At 42.7% G+C, this 16,172-nt stretch overlaps 1 protein-coding gene across 1 annotated transcript in view; it reads left to right on the forward strand.

The window, feature by feature from the left end:
* Positions 1 to 15,849, forward strand: part of fam102ab (family with sequence similarity 102 member Ab) — a 28,321-nt gene extending 12,472 nt beyond the window's left edge. Inside the window, 11 exon segments of the mRNA XM_034133068.1 lie at positions 4,875 to 4,995; positions 5,626 to 5,655; positions 11,296 to 11,412; positions 11,659 to 11,705; positions 12,230 to 12,390; positions 12,676 to 12,771; positions 13,385 to 13,554; positions 13,556 to 13,590; positions 15,059 to 15,180; positions 15,264 to 15,333; positions 15,413 to 15,849. Of these exon segments, the coding sequence (XP_033988959.1) occupies positions 4,875 to 4,995; positions 5,626 to 5,655; positions 11,296 to 11,412; positions 11,659 to 11,705; positions 12,230 to 12,390; positions 12,676 to 12,771; positions 13,385 to 13,554; positions 13,556 to 13,590; positions 15,059 to 15,180; positions 15,264 to 15,333; positions 15,413 to 15,458 (1,015 nt within the window). The 3' untranslated portion in view covers positions 15,459 to 15,849.
* Positions 15,850 to 16,172: the final 323 nt, after the last annotated feature.

The raw sequence follows: 16,172 nt of genomic DNA on the forward strand, positions 1-16,172 counted from the left end.
AGAGAATGGAGCCTGGCACTCAGGGCTACGCGAAAAAACTCTGAGCAATTCAGGCAACGAGCTCCTCAACCATGGCACGTTGGCCACCTCCATTTGTGCCTTTTTGTGGACAGCCTCTTTGTCCCTTTTAGCCGAGGTTCTACTCCCCTCAGCATAATGACACTGAAGAGTGTACTCTAGGGAGATCGAATCCAAGTCAAAATAAAAATCCGCTGGGTTCATAGTTGGTCAGTTCATTCTGTTAGAATGCGTGGAAAAGGTAGGACCCAAATGCAGACTACAAAAAAGGTAAAAAGGTCTAGAAACAAAAAGCGAGCTTTATTTTAAAAGCTATAAAAGTAATAGAAATTACTCACATGCATATTTGGGAGCAGTCCAATACATTATAGTCTCAACTCACATTAACCTTTTAGCCACCACCGCCTTAGACATACACCTGCTAACTAAAGCCAATGCATTGTGACATAAGAACAATATCATAAAAACACATAGCAACAGAACTGGTGTGTGTGTGTGTGTGTGTGTGTGTGTGTGTGTGTGTGTGTGTGTGTGTGTGTGTGTGTGTGTGTGTGTGTGTGTGTGTGTGTGTGTGTGTGTGTGTGTGTGTGTGTGTGTGTGTGTGTGTGTGTGTGTGTGTGTGTGTGTGTGTGTGTGTGTGTGTGTGTGTGTGTGTGTGTGTGGACCTACTTGTGTGAGTAAGGATCATTTACAGCTCTGTCTCATTCCTCAGATTCTTCTGACAGAGAGTAACCAATAGAGAGGCGAATTCCCTCCCTTTCCGGGGGACCTCCATGGGACCTTATTTCGGAAAAATTATGTATTGCAGTCAATGGAGAGAGAAAGATTATCTTTCGATTCCGTTTGAATTGTGCCACGAATTACACATATGATCTTTGTCAATTTAAAAGATAATTTTACAAGTCAAAAAAATAAAAATGTGTCGTAAAACTGTGAAGTAACACTTTTTTTGTGTGAAACCGCTCAATGAACTACATCTCCCGTCTCGCACCACACACCAAGACGGCCGTCACGTTGGCACATTTCACCTCTTTCTTTCAGAATGAGGCGAAAAGTATTAAAAGAGGTGAAAATCACTACAAGTCTGGGCATGTTGAGAGCTGTACACAAAAGGGGAGTTTGTCGGTTCCGTAAGAGCCAGCATGCAGGACCGGTATTCTGGGATGTGTAGTCTTTCTAGTTGCGTATTTTTCATAGTCTTATATTTCAACAGTTTTACGACAAACTGACCTTTTTGACATGGAAATTATCTTTTAAATTGACAAACATCATATGTGTAATTCGTGGCACAATTCAAACGGGATCGAAAGATAAGTTTTCTCTCTCCATTGACTTCAATACATAATTTTTCCGAAATAAGGTCCCATGGTGGTCACCGGAAAGGGAGGGACTTCGACTCTCTATAGGCGCTTTCACACCGGAGTACTTTTCCCAGGAATAGTTCCGATAGTTCCTGGGATTTTGCGTTCACACCAAAAAGATCTGGAACTAGAACTTTCTTTTGCAAACCTATTCACCCCTTTTTAGTCCCTGCTAGAGAGCAGGGACTAAAAAGGGGTGAAAAGGTTCCAATTTCTGATTAATTTCATTTAATTTCAAACCTTTATTTAACCAGATTGGTCCCTTGAGATCATAGATCTCTTTTTCAAGGGAGACCTGCAGCAAATAGGTTCCACATGAAACATAAAACAACATAAAACAATAGAGGACATCATACAACATATTTACAAGCTTACAATTTACAAATACCCATAGTTTCAATGAGCATTTCATTTAGACTTGCTTTAAAAACATTCAGAGGAATGAAATTGCTCAGTTTCCATTTTAGCTGTAGACTGTTCCAAGCAAGTGGAGTTGCGCACATAAAAGCTGTCTTACCTAAGACAGTCCTTGCTCTTGGCACATCTAACAATACTACATCATGCGATCTCAGACAATAGCTGCTTGCAACTCTCTGTGTTATCAGAGAGCAGATATAATACGGGAGTTTACCCAACATAGCTTTATAAATAAACGTGTACCAATGACTGAGCCTCAGCAGAGTAGAAGCTGCTGGGAGTCCCAGCAGCTTCTACTGAAGCCAGTCCCCAACTCTGGGGACTTCCGGCCGGGGACTTTGGGCGGCAGTATACGCCATGAAGTTGTTTGCGGCCTGCCAGTAAACCCAAAGCAGAAGAAGAAGAAGTGACGTCAGCTGCTTCATTTGCCTAATCCTCCCTCAGGGACTTATTCCGGTGTGAACGCGATCTGCTCTTTAGTTCCGGGAACTAAAGAGTTCCGATGAACTAAGTACTGGGAACTATGTACGGCAAAGTAATTGGTGTGAAAGCGCCTAATAGGCGTCCCCCGGAACTCCCCCGGAACTCTTTAGTTCCGGAACTATCTAGTGGATCGCGTTCACACCGGAATAAGTCCCTGAGGGAGGATTACGCAAATGAAGCCGCTGACGTCACTTCTTCTTCTTCTGCTTTGGGTTTACTGGCAGGCCGCAAACAACTTCAGGGCGTATACTGCCGCCCAAGTCCCGGGTAAATCGCCAGAAGCGCCGACACCTCCTCATCACTCCACCGCTCCCATGTTTTATTTTGTGTTGCCATAAGTTAGTCTCTCTCCGTTGGTGCGCTGGGCTAATGCTAATGCTAATAATGCTAATGCGAGCAAATAAAATTGCGGCTTCACAAAACTTTTTCTGAGTTTTACGGCGTGGTTTTTGCAATTCGCCCAGCCAATCAGAAATTGGAACCTTTTCCTCCCCAGGAAAGTACCACCTCTCTAACAGGGACTGAAAAGGGGTGAAAAGGTTCCAGAACTTCTAGTTCCAGATCTTTTTGGTGTGAACGCAAAATCCCAGGAACTATTGGAACTATTCCTGGGAAAAGTACTCCGGTGTGAAAGCGCCTAATAGGAGTTGAGTGTTCTTCAAAGTGTGATTTTAACCCAAACACATTAGCTGCATTTAACTGTTCTTGGAAAACAGACGAATATGCTCTTAACACAAGTGAGTGTGTGCTAAAGAATGTAAGCAGACAAGTTGACCTGCTGAGTCTCTGGTGTAGTGAGGACAGGGTCAGGCTCTGAGCCTTCTCCTGTCAGACACAGGTGTTATTCCTCAGGAGAAAGCTCAAACATCTTCAACAGATTCCAGCCAAGAGGCAGCCACGAACACATTCACCAGATTCTCCAGCTGTGCTTCATGAAGCTGCAGTGTGAAGGGCAGATGTTTCTTCCTGCAGCGACAGTGTTTAAATCAGGGGATTCAAACATATGGCCTGTGGGCCTAAACAGGCCCGCCAGAGGGTCCAATATGGCCCTCGGGATGACTTTCCAAAGTTTACAAATGACAGAGAAGACATTAACTGCAATTTTCACAACTTTTATGTATTTTGTAAGTATACATTTTATACATTTACAAGGCAGTGGGAAAACATAACCTTCTTCCTTAATAGTTCCCACTCTAGTCTGTGTTGTGTCAGTTCGGATAACTTCACATGGGAAAATGAATGTAAAATCATTTCTAGTTGTTTTGATCATAAAGTAAATTAGAATATTGTTCAGTTCCAGTGACTTAATGTTTTTAGCCTTTGTATATACACTGTGATCTGTTGTAATGCACATGTGTAAATTATAAACTGAGGCATACAATTGATATCAGGGCGTTGCCATTTTCATTTACTTTATGTTTCAGCTTCAAATTCAGTGTAGATCCATGCACCTGTTTAATGCACATTAACAAACCTAGAAATACAATGGAAAACTTAAAATAATGCAAAAACCGGTCAACAGTGTATACTGAAATTTAAAAGCATGCATTAGTCACTAACTCAGACTGTGACTGTTCTAAACGTCTCCTTGAGGTTGTGAGCGAGCGGCCATGTAAAGCACAGCTTCATTGTGAGAGAAAGCGCTGCCTGTATCTACTCGCTGTACAATGGTGTGTTTGTGAAGGCTGGCTGTAAGAAAAGAAGTGGCAGAACCTGTCTGGCAGTCCTTTGCCTCTCCCAGCCTCCAGGCTTGTTGTTTTAGGAGCACTAAACTTCAGGTCAGCCTTTAGATAAGCGGGGTGGGAAAAGTTCCTTTGATAGTGTTCATGTTAGGGTTAATGTTAATGTAGGAAAAGAGAGCCAGAGGATATTTACTCAAGCTATTAAGAATGATTGTGCAGAAACAAATATGAGAAACCCTGCCTGAACAGACTGACACAGCTATGCAATGTTTAAACTTCATGGAGCGGCTCGACACACTCTTTGGTTTTGCTTTAGGAGAAGTTTTGGATAGCACTGTTTTCGAGAACCACCTCAGCCAAGGTTCCAAGCAAAGCGGAGTAGATAATACAAGTTTATGTTAAAACATTGCAGAGGACACAAACTACTGTCACTGTCCTTTATATTTCTACCCAACGCAGCTTTAAGTTCTTTTGAAGTATTTATTGTCTTGTGTTTCAAAAAGCATGTAACACAGTCCTTTGGTTATACATTGCTCAGACATGTATCTATCATTATGGCCTGTAAATAAACACATTTTAAAGTTTTTAAAGAGTGGCTCTCGCTACGAGGAGCCTGCTGAGGGTTTAGCCCAATCACATTGCAGCTCAATGCATTACATGACTACTGTTGGGAGTTGTATGACTAATAAAATGCAACAGTGGCATGTGACAGAGACAGGAGAAGTGGTCAGTAACACATCACATTGTGTGTGTGTGTGTGTGTGTGTGTGTGTGTGTGTGTGTGTGTGTGTGTGTGTGTGTGTGTGTGTGTGTGTGTGTGTGTGTGTGTGTGTGTGTGTGTGTGTGTGTGTGTGTGTGTGTGTGTGTGTGTGTGTGTGTGTGTGTGTGTGTGTGTGTGTGTGTGTGTGTGTAGAGAGGAGGTGCAGCAGAACTGTGTTCGATGGAAGAAGAAGTTCTCTTTCGTGTGTAAGATGGGTGCTAATCCAATCACTGGAGTGTTGGACCCCTGCATCTGCCGGGTCTCTGTACGTAAGGTAATTCCCAGCAGCCACCTGTGCATGTATAGTACGGCCCCCAGTAATTACAACTGCCTGATACTACCTCACATAATGTTGGGCAATTTGCACAATTAGCATCATTTGCCGTAATTAGCACTCATGACAATTTTGGAGTGGTTTCTGAGGTTATTGAGGATGCTGAATCCATTTCTGAAATAATAGAGAATTTAACAATTTCAGGATACAAATATTGTATCCTGAAATGTATTATATTTGAATAATACATTATTTAAAACCAGATTTGACTAATATGAGCAGTGTTGTGACCATTGGATATAGATGCAAATTATTATCTACTGTGGACAATTATTTTTCAATTGATTAAGCAATTTGTCCACCATCCAAATGATCCAGAGGCCCCTTAAACTTCAAAAATCTATCAAAAATGCATTAAAATCAGCCCACATAGAGTACAACTATGAACATTTTCCGGTTAAAATGGCCATTTGGAATCCTGAAAATGTCATACAGTAAATACATTCAGTTAGGGGTTAGGGTCCATGTGATGTGCTGTAATGTGTTTATGAGAAAGACTGTGGAGATGGTGATCACAGTCTGACATACTGCAGACTGTTTCACTGACTGCTTTGTTTTTTCTCTCTCCAGGAGCTCAAAGGTGGAAAGGCCTTCTCAAAGGTAAGGTTAGTTTATGATGTGATTACAACCAGTAATGTTTGTTTGTAGCCTTTATTTAACCAGGTGAAAAATCCCATTGAGATCAACGATCTCTTTTTCAAGGGAGACCTGCGGTACATTGGTTACCCATAAAAATACACAAGACAACAAAACTCCTCTTCAGTCCAGCTCAGCACAGTTTATCTAACCCGTTAGACCTGAACTATGGCCTCATAAAGTTGAGAGAGGCATGTGTTCTGTATAAAACTTGACAGAGTCAGTGATGGTCAGTAAAAGTGGTGTTAAACACCAAGCATGTCAACATCCCAGTGCTTTGTTACAGAGACATGTGACAGAGACAGGAGAAGTGGTCAGTAACACATCACATTGTGTGTGTGTGTGTGTGTGTGTGTGTGTGTGTGTGTGTGTGTGTGTGTGTGTGTGTGTGTGTGTGTGTGTGTGTGTGTGGTGTGTGTGTGTGGTGTGTGTGTGTGTGTGTGTGTGTGTGTGTGTGTGTGTGTGTGTGTGTGTGTGTGTGTGTGTGTGTGTGTGTGTCCTGTCTTTTAAAGTATCAGCTGTTTGAGCGCTATAGTGTCGTGTCACACCGTGATTATAGGTTAATTACTGGCGTCAATCCATGCTGAGTAATGTGTGTGCAATGTGTTTGTCTGTTTGACCCAGGACTCTTTCCTCTGTCTGCACCGCCTTCTCTTCACTTATAATGAGAAGTCAATGAGTTAAATGAATGAAAGATCAAATGATTTCTGAAGTGTGTAATGGGTACATTCAAAATCCTTCACAACCTGGTAAATAAAAAAACATTGTCCATTCAGATCATAGTTAATCTTTGCTGAAATGCCCTCTTTAAAATACTATTTTAAAGAGGACCTTATCACAAGCCCTGTGGTCATTACAGTCTAGAGGGGTTCCCCATACTGCATTATCATGTTCAGAAAATGAACACATTTCTTGAGAATCTAAAACAATTAGGCTCTAAGGAGCAGGGACGTGCACAGACATTTTTGGGGGCGGGAGCTCAAGTGAGAAAAAGGGCACTTCCCATAATCATTTATATAAAAAAAAATGTAAAACAAAAAGTTAAATATAGTTATTAAATGAGCAGCCAACAATCACAATTATGAAGTTATCTATAGATTTAAAGCTAATCTGCATTTAAACACAACATTTCAGGGGAAAATACTGACTTGACCTAAGTAACTATCTGGGGAAGTTGTGAGGCTTGTTTTTTGCTTTATCCTTTTCATCTGCAATGCCTTGGTAACTGCATGCACATTAGCACATTTTAATCAAGATAAGATAAGAGATAAAATAGTACTTTATTACTAGTGTTCTAGTTAACGCCTAATTTGCATATCAATGTGGCGATTGTGATGACGTTATAGATACACATTTGACTGTATTCACCTTTAGTGTCTCCCCTTAAGTACAGTACATTAGCCTGTATGCCCATGATACATTGCCTTAGCTAAACCTTGAGCTAACTTATCCATTAGCTAGTAGCCTACCGTAGCTAACTATTTGTTTTTGTCTTCTGGCTAATTAGCTGTAAACTCGAGGCACTGGCAGCTTAGTCATTTGTTCATCACCACTCACCTTCAAACAAGCCAAGAAAAGCCGGCATAACATGGGACTGTAAAGTGGGAGGTGCTGCTACCTGTCTGTCTGAAGGGACTGTAAAGTGGGAGGTGCTGCTACCTGTCTGTCTGAAGGGACTGTAAAGTGGGAGGTGCTGCTACCTGTCTGTCTGAAGGGACTGTAAAGTCGGAGGTGCTGCTACCTGTCTGTCTGAAGGGACTGTAAAGTGGGAGGTGCTGCTACCTGTCTGTCTGAAGGGACTGTAAAGTGGGAGGTGCTGCTACCTGTCTGTCTGAAGGGACTGTAAAGTGGGAGGTGCTGCTACCTGTCTGTCTGAAGGGACTGTAAAGTGGGAGGTGCTGCTACCTGTCTGTCTGAAGGGACTGTAAAGTGGGAGGTACTGCTACCTGTCTGTCTGAAGGGACTGTAAAGTGGGAGGTGCTGCTACCTGTCTGTCTGAAGTGACTGTAACGTGGGAGGTGCTGCTACCTGTCTGTCTGAAGGGACTGTAAAGTGGGAGGTGCTGCTACCTGTCTGTCTGAAGGGACAGTAAGGTGGGAGGTGCTGCTACCTGTCTGTCTGAAGGGACTGTAACGTGGGAGGTGCTGCTACCTGTCTGTCTGAAGGGACAGTAAAGTGGGAGGTGCTGCTACCTGTGTCTGAAGGGACTGTAAGGTGGGAGGTGCTGCTACCTGTCTGTCTGAAGGGACTGTAAAGTGGGAGGTGCTGCTACCTGTCTGTCTGAAGGGACTGTAAAGTGGGAGGTGCTGCTACCTGTCTGTCTGACGGGACTGTAAAGTGGGAGGTGCTGCTACCTGTCTGTCTGAAGGGACTGTAAAGTGGGAGGTGCTGCTACCTGTCTGTCTGAAGGGACCGTAAAGTGGGAGGTGCTGCTACCTGTCTGTCTGACGGGACTGTAAAGTGGGAGGTGCTGCTACCTGTCTGTCTGAAGGGACTGTAAAGTGGGAGGTGCTGCTACCTGTCTGTCTGAAGGGACCGTAAAGTGGGAGGTGCTGCTACCTGTCTGTCTGAAGGGACTGTAAAGTGGGAGGTGCTGCTACCTGTCTGTCTGAAGGGACTGTAAAGTGGGAGGTGCTGCTACCTGTCTGTCTGAAGGGACTGTAAAGTGGGAGGTGCTGCTACCTGTCTGTCTGAAGGGACTGTAAAGTGGGAGGTGCTGCTACCTGTCTGTCTGAAGGGACTGTAACGTGGGAGGTGCTGCTACCTGTCTGTCTGAAGGGACTGTAAAGTGGGAGGTGCTGCTACCTGTCTGTCTGAAGGGACTGTAAAGTGGGAGGTGCTGCTACCTGTCTGTCTGAAGGGACTGTAAAGTGGGAGGTGCTGCTACCTGTCTGTCTGAAGGGACTGTAAAGTGGGAGGTGCTGCTACCTGTCTGTCTGAAGGGACTGTAAAGTGGGAGGTGCTGCTACCTGTCTGTCTGAAGTGACTGTAAGGTGGGAGGTGCTGCTACCTGTCTGTCTGAAGGGACTGTAAAGTGGGAGGTGCTGCTACCTGTCTGTCTGAAGGGACTGTAAAGTGGGAGGTGCTGCTACCTGTCTGTCTGAAGGGACTGTAAAGTGGGAGGTGCTGCTACCTGTCTGTCTGAAGGGACTGTAAAGTGGGAGGTGCTGCTACCTGTCTGTCTGAAGGGACTGTAAAGTGGGAGGTGCTGCTACCTGTCTGTCTGAAGGGACTGTAAAGTGGGAGGTGCTGCTACCTGTCTGTCTGAAGGGACTGTAAGGTGGGAGGTGCTGCTACCTGTCTGTCTGAAGGGACTGTAAGGTGGGAGGTGCTGCTACCTGTCTGTCTGAAGTGACTGTAAGGTGGGAGGTGCTGCTACTTGTCTGTCTGAAGGGACTGTAAAGTGGGAGGTGCTGCTACCTGTCTGTCTGAAGTGACTGTAAAGTGGGAGGTGCTGCTACCTGTCTGTCTGAAGGGACTGTAAAGTGGGAGGTGCTGCTACCTGTCTGTCTGAAGGGACTGCCGATGTTCCCACCGCTGTGCGCGAGACGTGGAGGGAGGGAGGGAGGGTAGAGAGAGCATCGGAACTTCACAGTCTAATCTCCTGACCTGATATGTTTATTTTGTATTCAATCAATATATTTTTGGAAAGGGAAAATGCTCAAACAGCAGTAGATATATATGCATTTATTTAAAAAATAAAAAAGGGGAAAAGAATGGCACTTACTCTGAGGAAGAAAAAGGGCAGGGGCTCAAGCCCACTTTGATGTCTATGTGTGCACGTGCCTGCTAAGGAGCATGATTCAGCTCTGGAAATACCACTAATGGATATTGGGCTTTTTTAATGGGACGGGAGGAAAGGTCAATGAATCATTCAAAACACAAGGCAAGGCAAGGCAAGGCAAGTTTATTTATATAGCACCTTTCAACACAAGGCAATTCAAAGTGCTTTACAAAAATGGAAGACATTATGAAAATGGCATTTAAAATCAGTCATTAAAAAGAAAAGATAATAAAATAAACATTAAAAGAAAAAATACATGGATAAAGGTTCAAAGTTACAGTGCAGTTTAAGATGTGAATAGTTCAATTAAAAGCAGCGGCAAAAAGAAAAGTCTTCAGCCTGGATTTAAAAGTAGTAAGAGTTGCAGCGGACCTGCAGGTTTCTGGGAGTTTGTTCCAGATATTTGGAGCATAATAACTGAATGCTGCTTTACCATGTTTAGTTCTGACTCTGGGGACAGAAAGCTGACCAGTCCCTGAAGACCTGAGAGTTCTGGATGGTTCATAATATAGCAGTAGGTCAGACATGTATTTTGGGCCTAAACCATTCAAAGCTTTATAAACCAGCAGCAATATTTTGAAATCTATTCTTTGACACACAGGAAGCCAGTGTAAGGACTTCAGAACAGGAGTGATGTGATCCACTTTCTTAGTGTTAGTGAGGACTCGAGCAGCGGCGTTCTGAATTAGCTGCAGCTTTCTAATAGATTTTTTAGTGAGACCTGTAAAGACACCATTGCAGTAGTCCAGTCTACTGAAGATAAAAGCATGGACAAGTTTTTCCAAATCCTGCTGTGACATTAGTCTTTTAATCCTAGATATGTTCTTTAGGTGATAGTAGGCTGATTTAGTAACTGTTTTAATGGGACTGTTGAAACTCAGGTCAGAGTCCATGACTACACCTAGATTTCTGGCTTTATCTGTTGTTTTGAACATTGCAGACTGAAACTCAGCGCTAACTTTTATACGTTCTGCCTTGGCTCCAAAAACCATTACCTCAGTTTTATCTTTGTTTAATTGGAGAAAGTTCTGACACATCCAGTCATTGATTTGTTCAATGCACTTACTCAGTGTTTGAATTGGAGCATAATCTCCTGGTGAAATTGTTACGTAAATTTGTGTGTCATCCGCATAGCTATGGTAACTTATTTTGTTGTTTTTCATTATCTGAGCCACTGGTAGCATGTAGATGTTAAAGAGAAGAGACCCCAAGATGGAGCCTTGAGGTACCCCACATGTCATATTTGTCAACTCAGATGTGTATTTACCTATAGAAACAAACATTTTTCTGTCCTTTATGTAGGACTCAAACCAATTTAGAACTGTTGCCGAAAGTCCCACCCAGTTTTCTAGTCGGTCTAGTAATATGTTGTGGTCAACAGTGTCAAACGCAGCACTGAGATCTAATAATACTAACACTGAAGTTCTGCCACTGTCTGTGTTTAAGTGGATGTCATTGAAGACCTTTACAAGAGCAGTCTCAGTGCTGTGGTTTGGACGAAATCCTGACTGGAACACATCGAAACAGTTATTTAAATGCAAGAAGTTACTCAACTGTTGAAATACAACTTTTTCAATGATTTTACCTAGAAATGGCAGGTTTGATATTGGCCTGTAATTGTTCATTACTGAAGCATCTAGATTATTCTTTGGGAAGTTATCCTTTGGGAACATGAATATTCCGTGCTAATTTCATGGAACACATTACACCAATTCTGTTCTCATTTCTCTCCTCCTGTCTGTCTGTGTGTCTGTCTGTCTGTCTGTCTGTCTGTCTGTCTGTCTGTCTGTCTGTCTGTCTGTCTGTCTGTCTGTCTGCAGCTAGGTTTTGCTGATCTCAACATAGCAGAGTTTGCTGGTTCAGGCTCCACAGTTCGCTGTTGCATCCTGGAGGGTTATGACACCAAAAACACCCGGCAGGACAACTCTATCCTCAAGGCAGGGACAAAACACACACACACACACACACACACACCACACACACACACACACACACAACACACACACACACACACACACACACACACACACACACTACACACACACACACACACACACACACACACACACACACACACACACACACACACACACACACACACACACACACACACACACACACACACACACACACACACACACACACACACACACATTTAGTAACACATCTGTCTTCATTTATAGGTAACAATTGGAATGACTCTCCTGTCTGGGGATCCCTGCTTTAAAACGTGAGTTCCTGTTGGTCAGGGATTCTGACTCTGTGCACAACCTATCAGAAAAAACACAAACAAGCTATAGCTTTAACCTATACTTGTTACATTTTGGTAAATTAGACCGATAGTGTAGATGAGCCAGAGTAAGCCAAAGGACCTATTCGTAGTTCCAGTTTGCTGTGTATGCATTGATGCACAGGCAACATTAAACCAATTTATGAACATTCAGTCTTGATGAACATACAGCACATACTGTAAGATATATGATTTTAACAGTCACACTGAATCTTAAAATATGAGTATCATGTGTGTTCATATTCTACTTAACAATGACTCAGTAAAGGAGTAACATTTTATTGCAAGATTACACCAACCTAAGACTTAGTGTTTCAATATTATACAATACAACTTGTTATACAACTTCAATATCTACATTTCAGTTTTTTGACAATCCCAGCATGCAACTGTCCCTGTTCCCCTCTGACCCACAAATGAGACTGTGACTGTGGTGACTTTATTTTAGTTTTTGACATCACTAGGCCTCCCAACACGACCAAATCTGTCTCCATTGGAGACGAGGACCCAACCCTGCAGCTGGACTGTAAGGGGGAGAGCACTGACCCCACAGGGCAGCCTCTGGGGGGCGTCAGCGGGGGGGCGCGCACCTTCAAACCCAGACAGTCATCAGTACGTAGCTCAGGTAACTGCTCAGCATGGTTCCCTGTGTCCTTAGCGTTTTAATGGTAATATAAGTAGATTAAGATAACATACAAATATTTAAATTACATCCCAAAATGATTAAAGAGTAAGTATGTTTTCCAATTATGTCGAACCAATCTTTTAACAGGTATTCAAGACAACATTTTACAAAATAAAACAAAAAACCGGCACGGCTAAAGGCTTCAGAATGGACCGGATCATGTTTCTGATCCATGCTCTTCAGTCAGATGTGTGTGTGTGTGTGTTTACGGTGTGTGTTCTGCAGGGCTTCCTGAGGAGGGGGAGTGTGTGTCAGAGGAGGTCTTCCACACTGGTCATATCCGCAGCTCCAGCCAAGCCAGCCAGCACAGCAAGATCTCAGGTCAGGGGGGGGGGGGGGGGCACGTTCTAATACCACATTCCATCATGTGCACTGTTCATAATGAATGCATATTACATTAGTTTCCCTACCTGATAGCACTGAAACATTGACTTTAATTAAATGTTTTATGTCAACAGATTTCTCATAACTGTATTACTGCAGGTTAGTTGAAATCAATAGTATTAAGTTGAAACTAATATTTTTTATTTAAACATAATATTATTACTTTCAACTAACCTAATACAGTTATGTGTAATTGATAACATAATACGTTTATTAAAGTCAACAAAAGTGTTTCACCTGTCACTCATTTGTCCTTTGAACTAAAAGGAGCTTTTCATTCAGTCATTGAACCAATCACAAGTCTTTAGAGACACTCAGGCTTTATGATTAAATCCTCCTCTCTTCGCTCATAATCAAACGTTTCCTTTTCCAGCCTCTCCTGTCATCCCCGTCCACATGAGAATCATAAATGATTGTGACATGATGAACGCCTGTATGAACGTACTGTATGTGATTGCATTTGCATATATGCATTTGCATATAATGAAAAGCATCATTCCATATCTTCATATCTTCTCCTCCCCCCCCCCCCCCCCCCCCTCTCCTCCAGGCTACAGCACGGCTCACTCTCGCTGCTCCAGCCTGACTGACCTCAGTCACCAGAGGAACGCCTCCTCCAGCAGTAGTGTTTCCACTGGGTTAGCCCAGAACGCCCCCTCAACCCCCACCGAGCCTCAGCGACATGCATCTCCCACCAAACCAGAGAGGCCCCCCCCCCCCCTCTGCAGCAGCCCTCATGTCCAACAGATCCTCCAGGTAGATACACACCTGCGCTGTGACACAACACCGAGGCGTGTCTGGACAGCATCACTCTGACAGAAGTCTGAATCTCAGGCATGTGTAAACCTGCATGCCAGACATTCTTTAGGCGCTCATGATGTGAGAGGAGGATTGTGTGGAGTGTGTGTTGCTCACACTGAATGCCAACCAGCACAAAAACAAGCCTCATACCCTCACTCCTCATGTGCTATACAAATAAAATGACACTACCTATAGTAAATACTTACACACTTTATTAGAACACACATTTCCTTTTCGTAGCATTTGCTTTCTGGCTTTATCAGTTATAAAGTCCATTAATCATACGAAACATTCCTCCTAAAATTACAAAATGCATTTGATCAACTAGCGAGGCATTCTGCTGAATGAAATGTTGCTTGGTTTGGTTTAGACCATTTTGGTCCAGACATCTGTGTTCTCCAGAGGACAAATAATCAGATTTGAGTGAACCCTCATTTCATCCAGAACCACAGAGGGTGGCACTAAATCATTTCAGAACTAAAACAACTCTCATAAGCTGCAGTTTTCTTTAGGGCTTAACAGCAAATGTTGGCATGCTAACACGAAATGATAGAGAAGGGGCAACATCATTGTGCAAGGTCACCGCTCTCTGTTCACATTCATTTATTCATTTTCAACCACAAGCCCACAGTGACAACAAACACAACACAGAGAAAACCCTGCAATGAAACATTCTCTAAGAAGTTTAGTTCAGCAGCTTTGTTTTAAAGGCTAAGGAGATGAGGTGAGGAGACAGCTGAAATGGTAGCTAACGCTACATGTCTTCATGAAGCTCCTGAAACAATATGATGTTAAAACGTTGGCCCCAATGCTAACAGCATTGATATCTATGCAAAGTGGGGTGTTACAACTATTTCAGCGATCTGTTTTCTTTCCGATTATCATGTTACTGAGAATATAGCTATTAAAAGTACATTTTTAAAGTGTAATGTAGTCTGTGTCTCAATTCAGATACACTGCCATGTCGTACTCTGTGAACACTTTGCACTTACACTGAAAACCCTGAAACGTTGACTTTAATCGAGTTTTTTATGTCAACAAATGTCACATAACTGTATTAGGTTAGTGGAAAGCTGTAGTATTAGGTTTAAACAGGTTCAACTTAATATTATTGCTTTCTACTAACTTAATGTGAAATGTGTTGACTTAATACTTTTAATTAAAGTCAATGGTTTAGTTTTTGCAGCGTACTTGGGTAGTGGGTGAATTTGAAATGGTATAGCTGTCTACAGAGGAGCTCTGAAACAACAGTGCCTGTCAGTCGATACATTCAGTGTTTATCTTGGGTCTGCTCATGGGATTTGCTTAGAAAAAGATCACTCAACCCCCCCTCTAAAATGATCAATTGTGGCAAAAAGCAGGACGTTAATGCTTTCTGACTTTGAGTGTATTTCAGATATTAATGTTATTTTCCTGTCGTCAGGAGGAAGAAGGACCCGGTGGAGAGGCAGCCCAGCTGTGTGGACGACACCCGCATCGATGCAGGCGACATCGTGGAGAAGATCGTCCAGAGCCAGAACTTTTCTGACAGCAGCAACAATGAAGGTAGGACAGAGTTTATGGGATGTAGTTCAGCATGTGTGTATCATAATGTAAACCTCTCTCCGGGATTCCTTGTTTTCCTTCAGACAGCAACTTGAGACTGTTTGTCAGTAAAGATGGAACCACCGCCCTCAGCGGGACTCAGCTCTCCAACAGGTACGCAGTTTTCATCTACTGCATCTTTTAACAATCTACTTTCTTTTATCTGACCGAGCATGTTTCTGTGTTTTCCCAGAGGAACACCTGGTATTTTTGAGCCGGTGGTCATCGAGACTCACTGAGAGATATCACCTCTCCAGCTCATCAGCTGGGAATGATTGTGTGACATCAGAGTGTCTGTATGTGCAAGGTTGCATACTGTTCTTCAGTGCACACGACTTGAAATAAGTCGACAATATAAATGAGGAACCTTTATGAATTAATCAGGAGGTACACTGAAACGTTGACTTTATCTAAATGTATTAAGTTGAACCTATTTAAACGTAATATTATTGCTTTTGATTAACCTAATACAGTTATGTGAAATGTGTTGACATCATACATTGAATGAAGTCAACGTTTCAGTGTGTTCAGTGTGGGAGGGTGCAACACATGATTACTGTCTTTTCTCAAATGAAGAAAACAAATGGTATTTTTTACTATATTAAATGATGTTATAAGTACATTTTAAAATATTCAGATTTGCTCCCTGTTGCCATGTTGATTTACGGTTCTAGTTGTTTGCTGTTAATGCAGAATGAACGTGTCCTCTATGTATCGGTTTGACTTTAAAACACTGGCAGCCGTGCAGAGGAAACGTTCCTCCTCTTTATTGCCAAGCTTCTATCATGGAACGTCCAGGTTGAGTTTTGTTGCAGCAGCAAACGTTGGCAGCAGATGAGCTAGAATTAAACTGAACTTATTCAATGAGACATTCGAGTAAATCAGAGCAGTGAAATACACTGCTCATTTTCATTTCATATCTCATTTCAACCCTCATGTTTGATCTGTAGTAA

Source organism: Trematomus bernacchii, unplaced genomic scaffold (genome assembly GCF_902827165.1).
Source record: "Trematomus bernacchii unplaced genomic scaffold, fTreBer1.1, whole genome shotgun sequence".
NCBI classification, from domain to species: domain Eukaryota; kingdom Metazoa; phylum Chordata; class Actinopteri; order Perciformes; family Nototheniidae; genus Trematomus; species Trematomus bernacchii.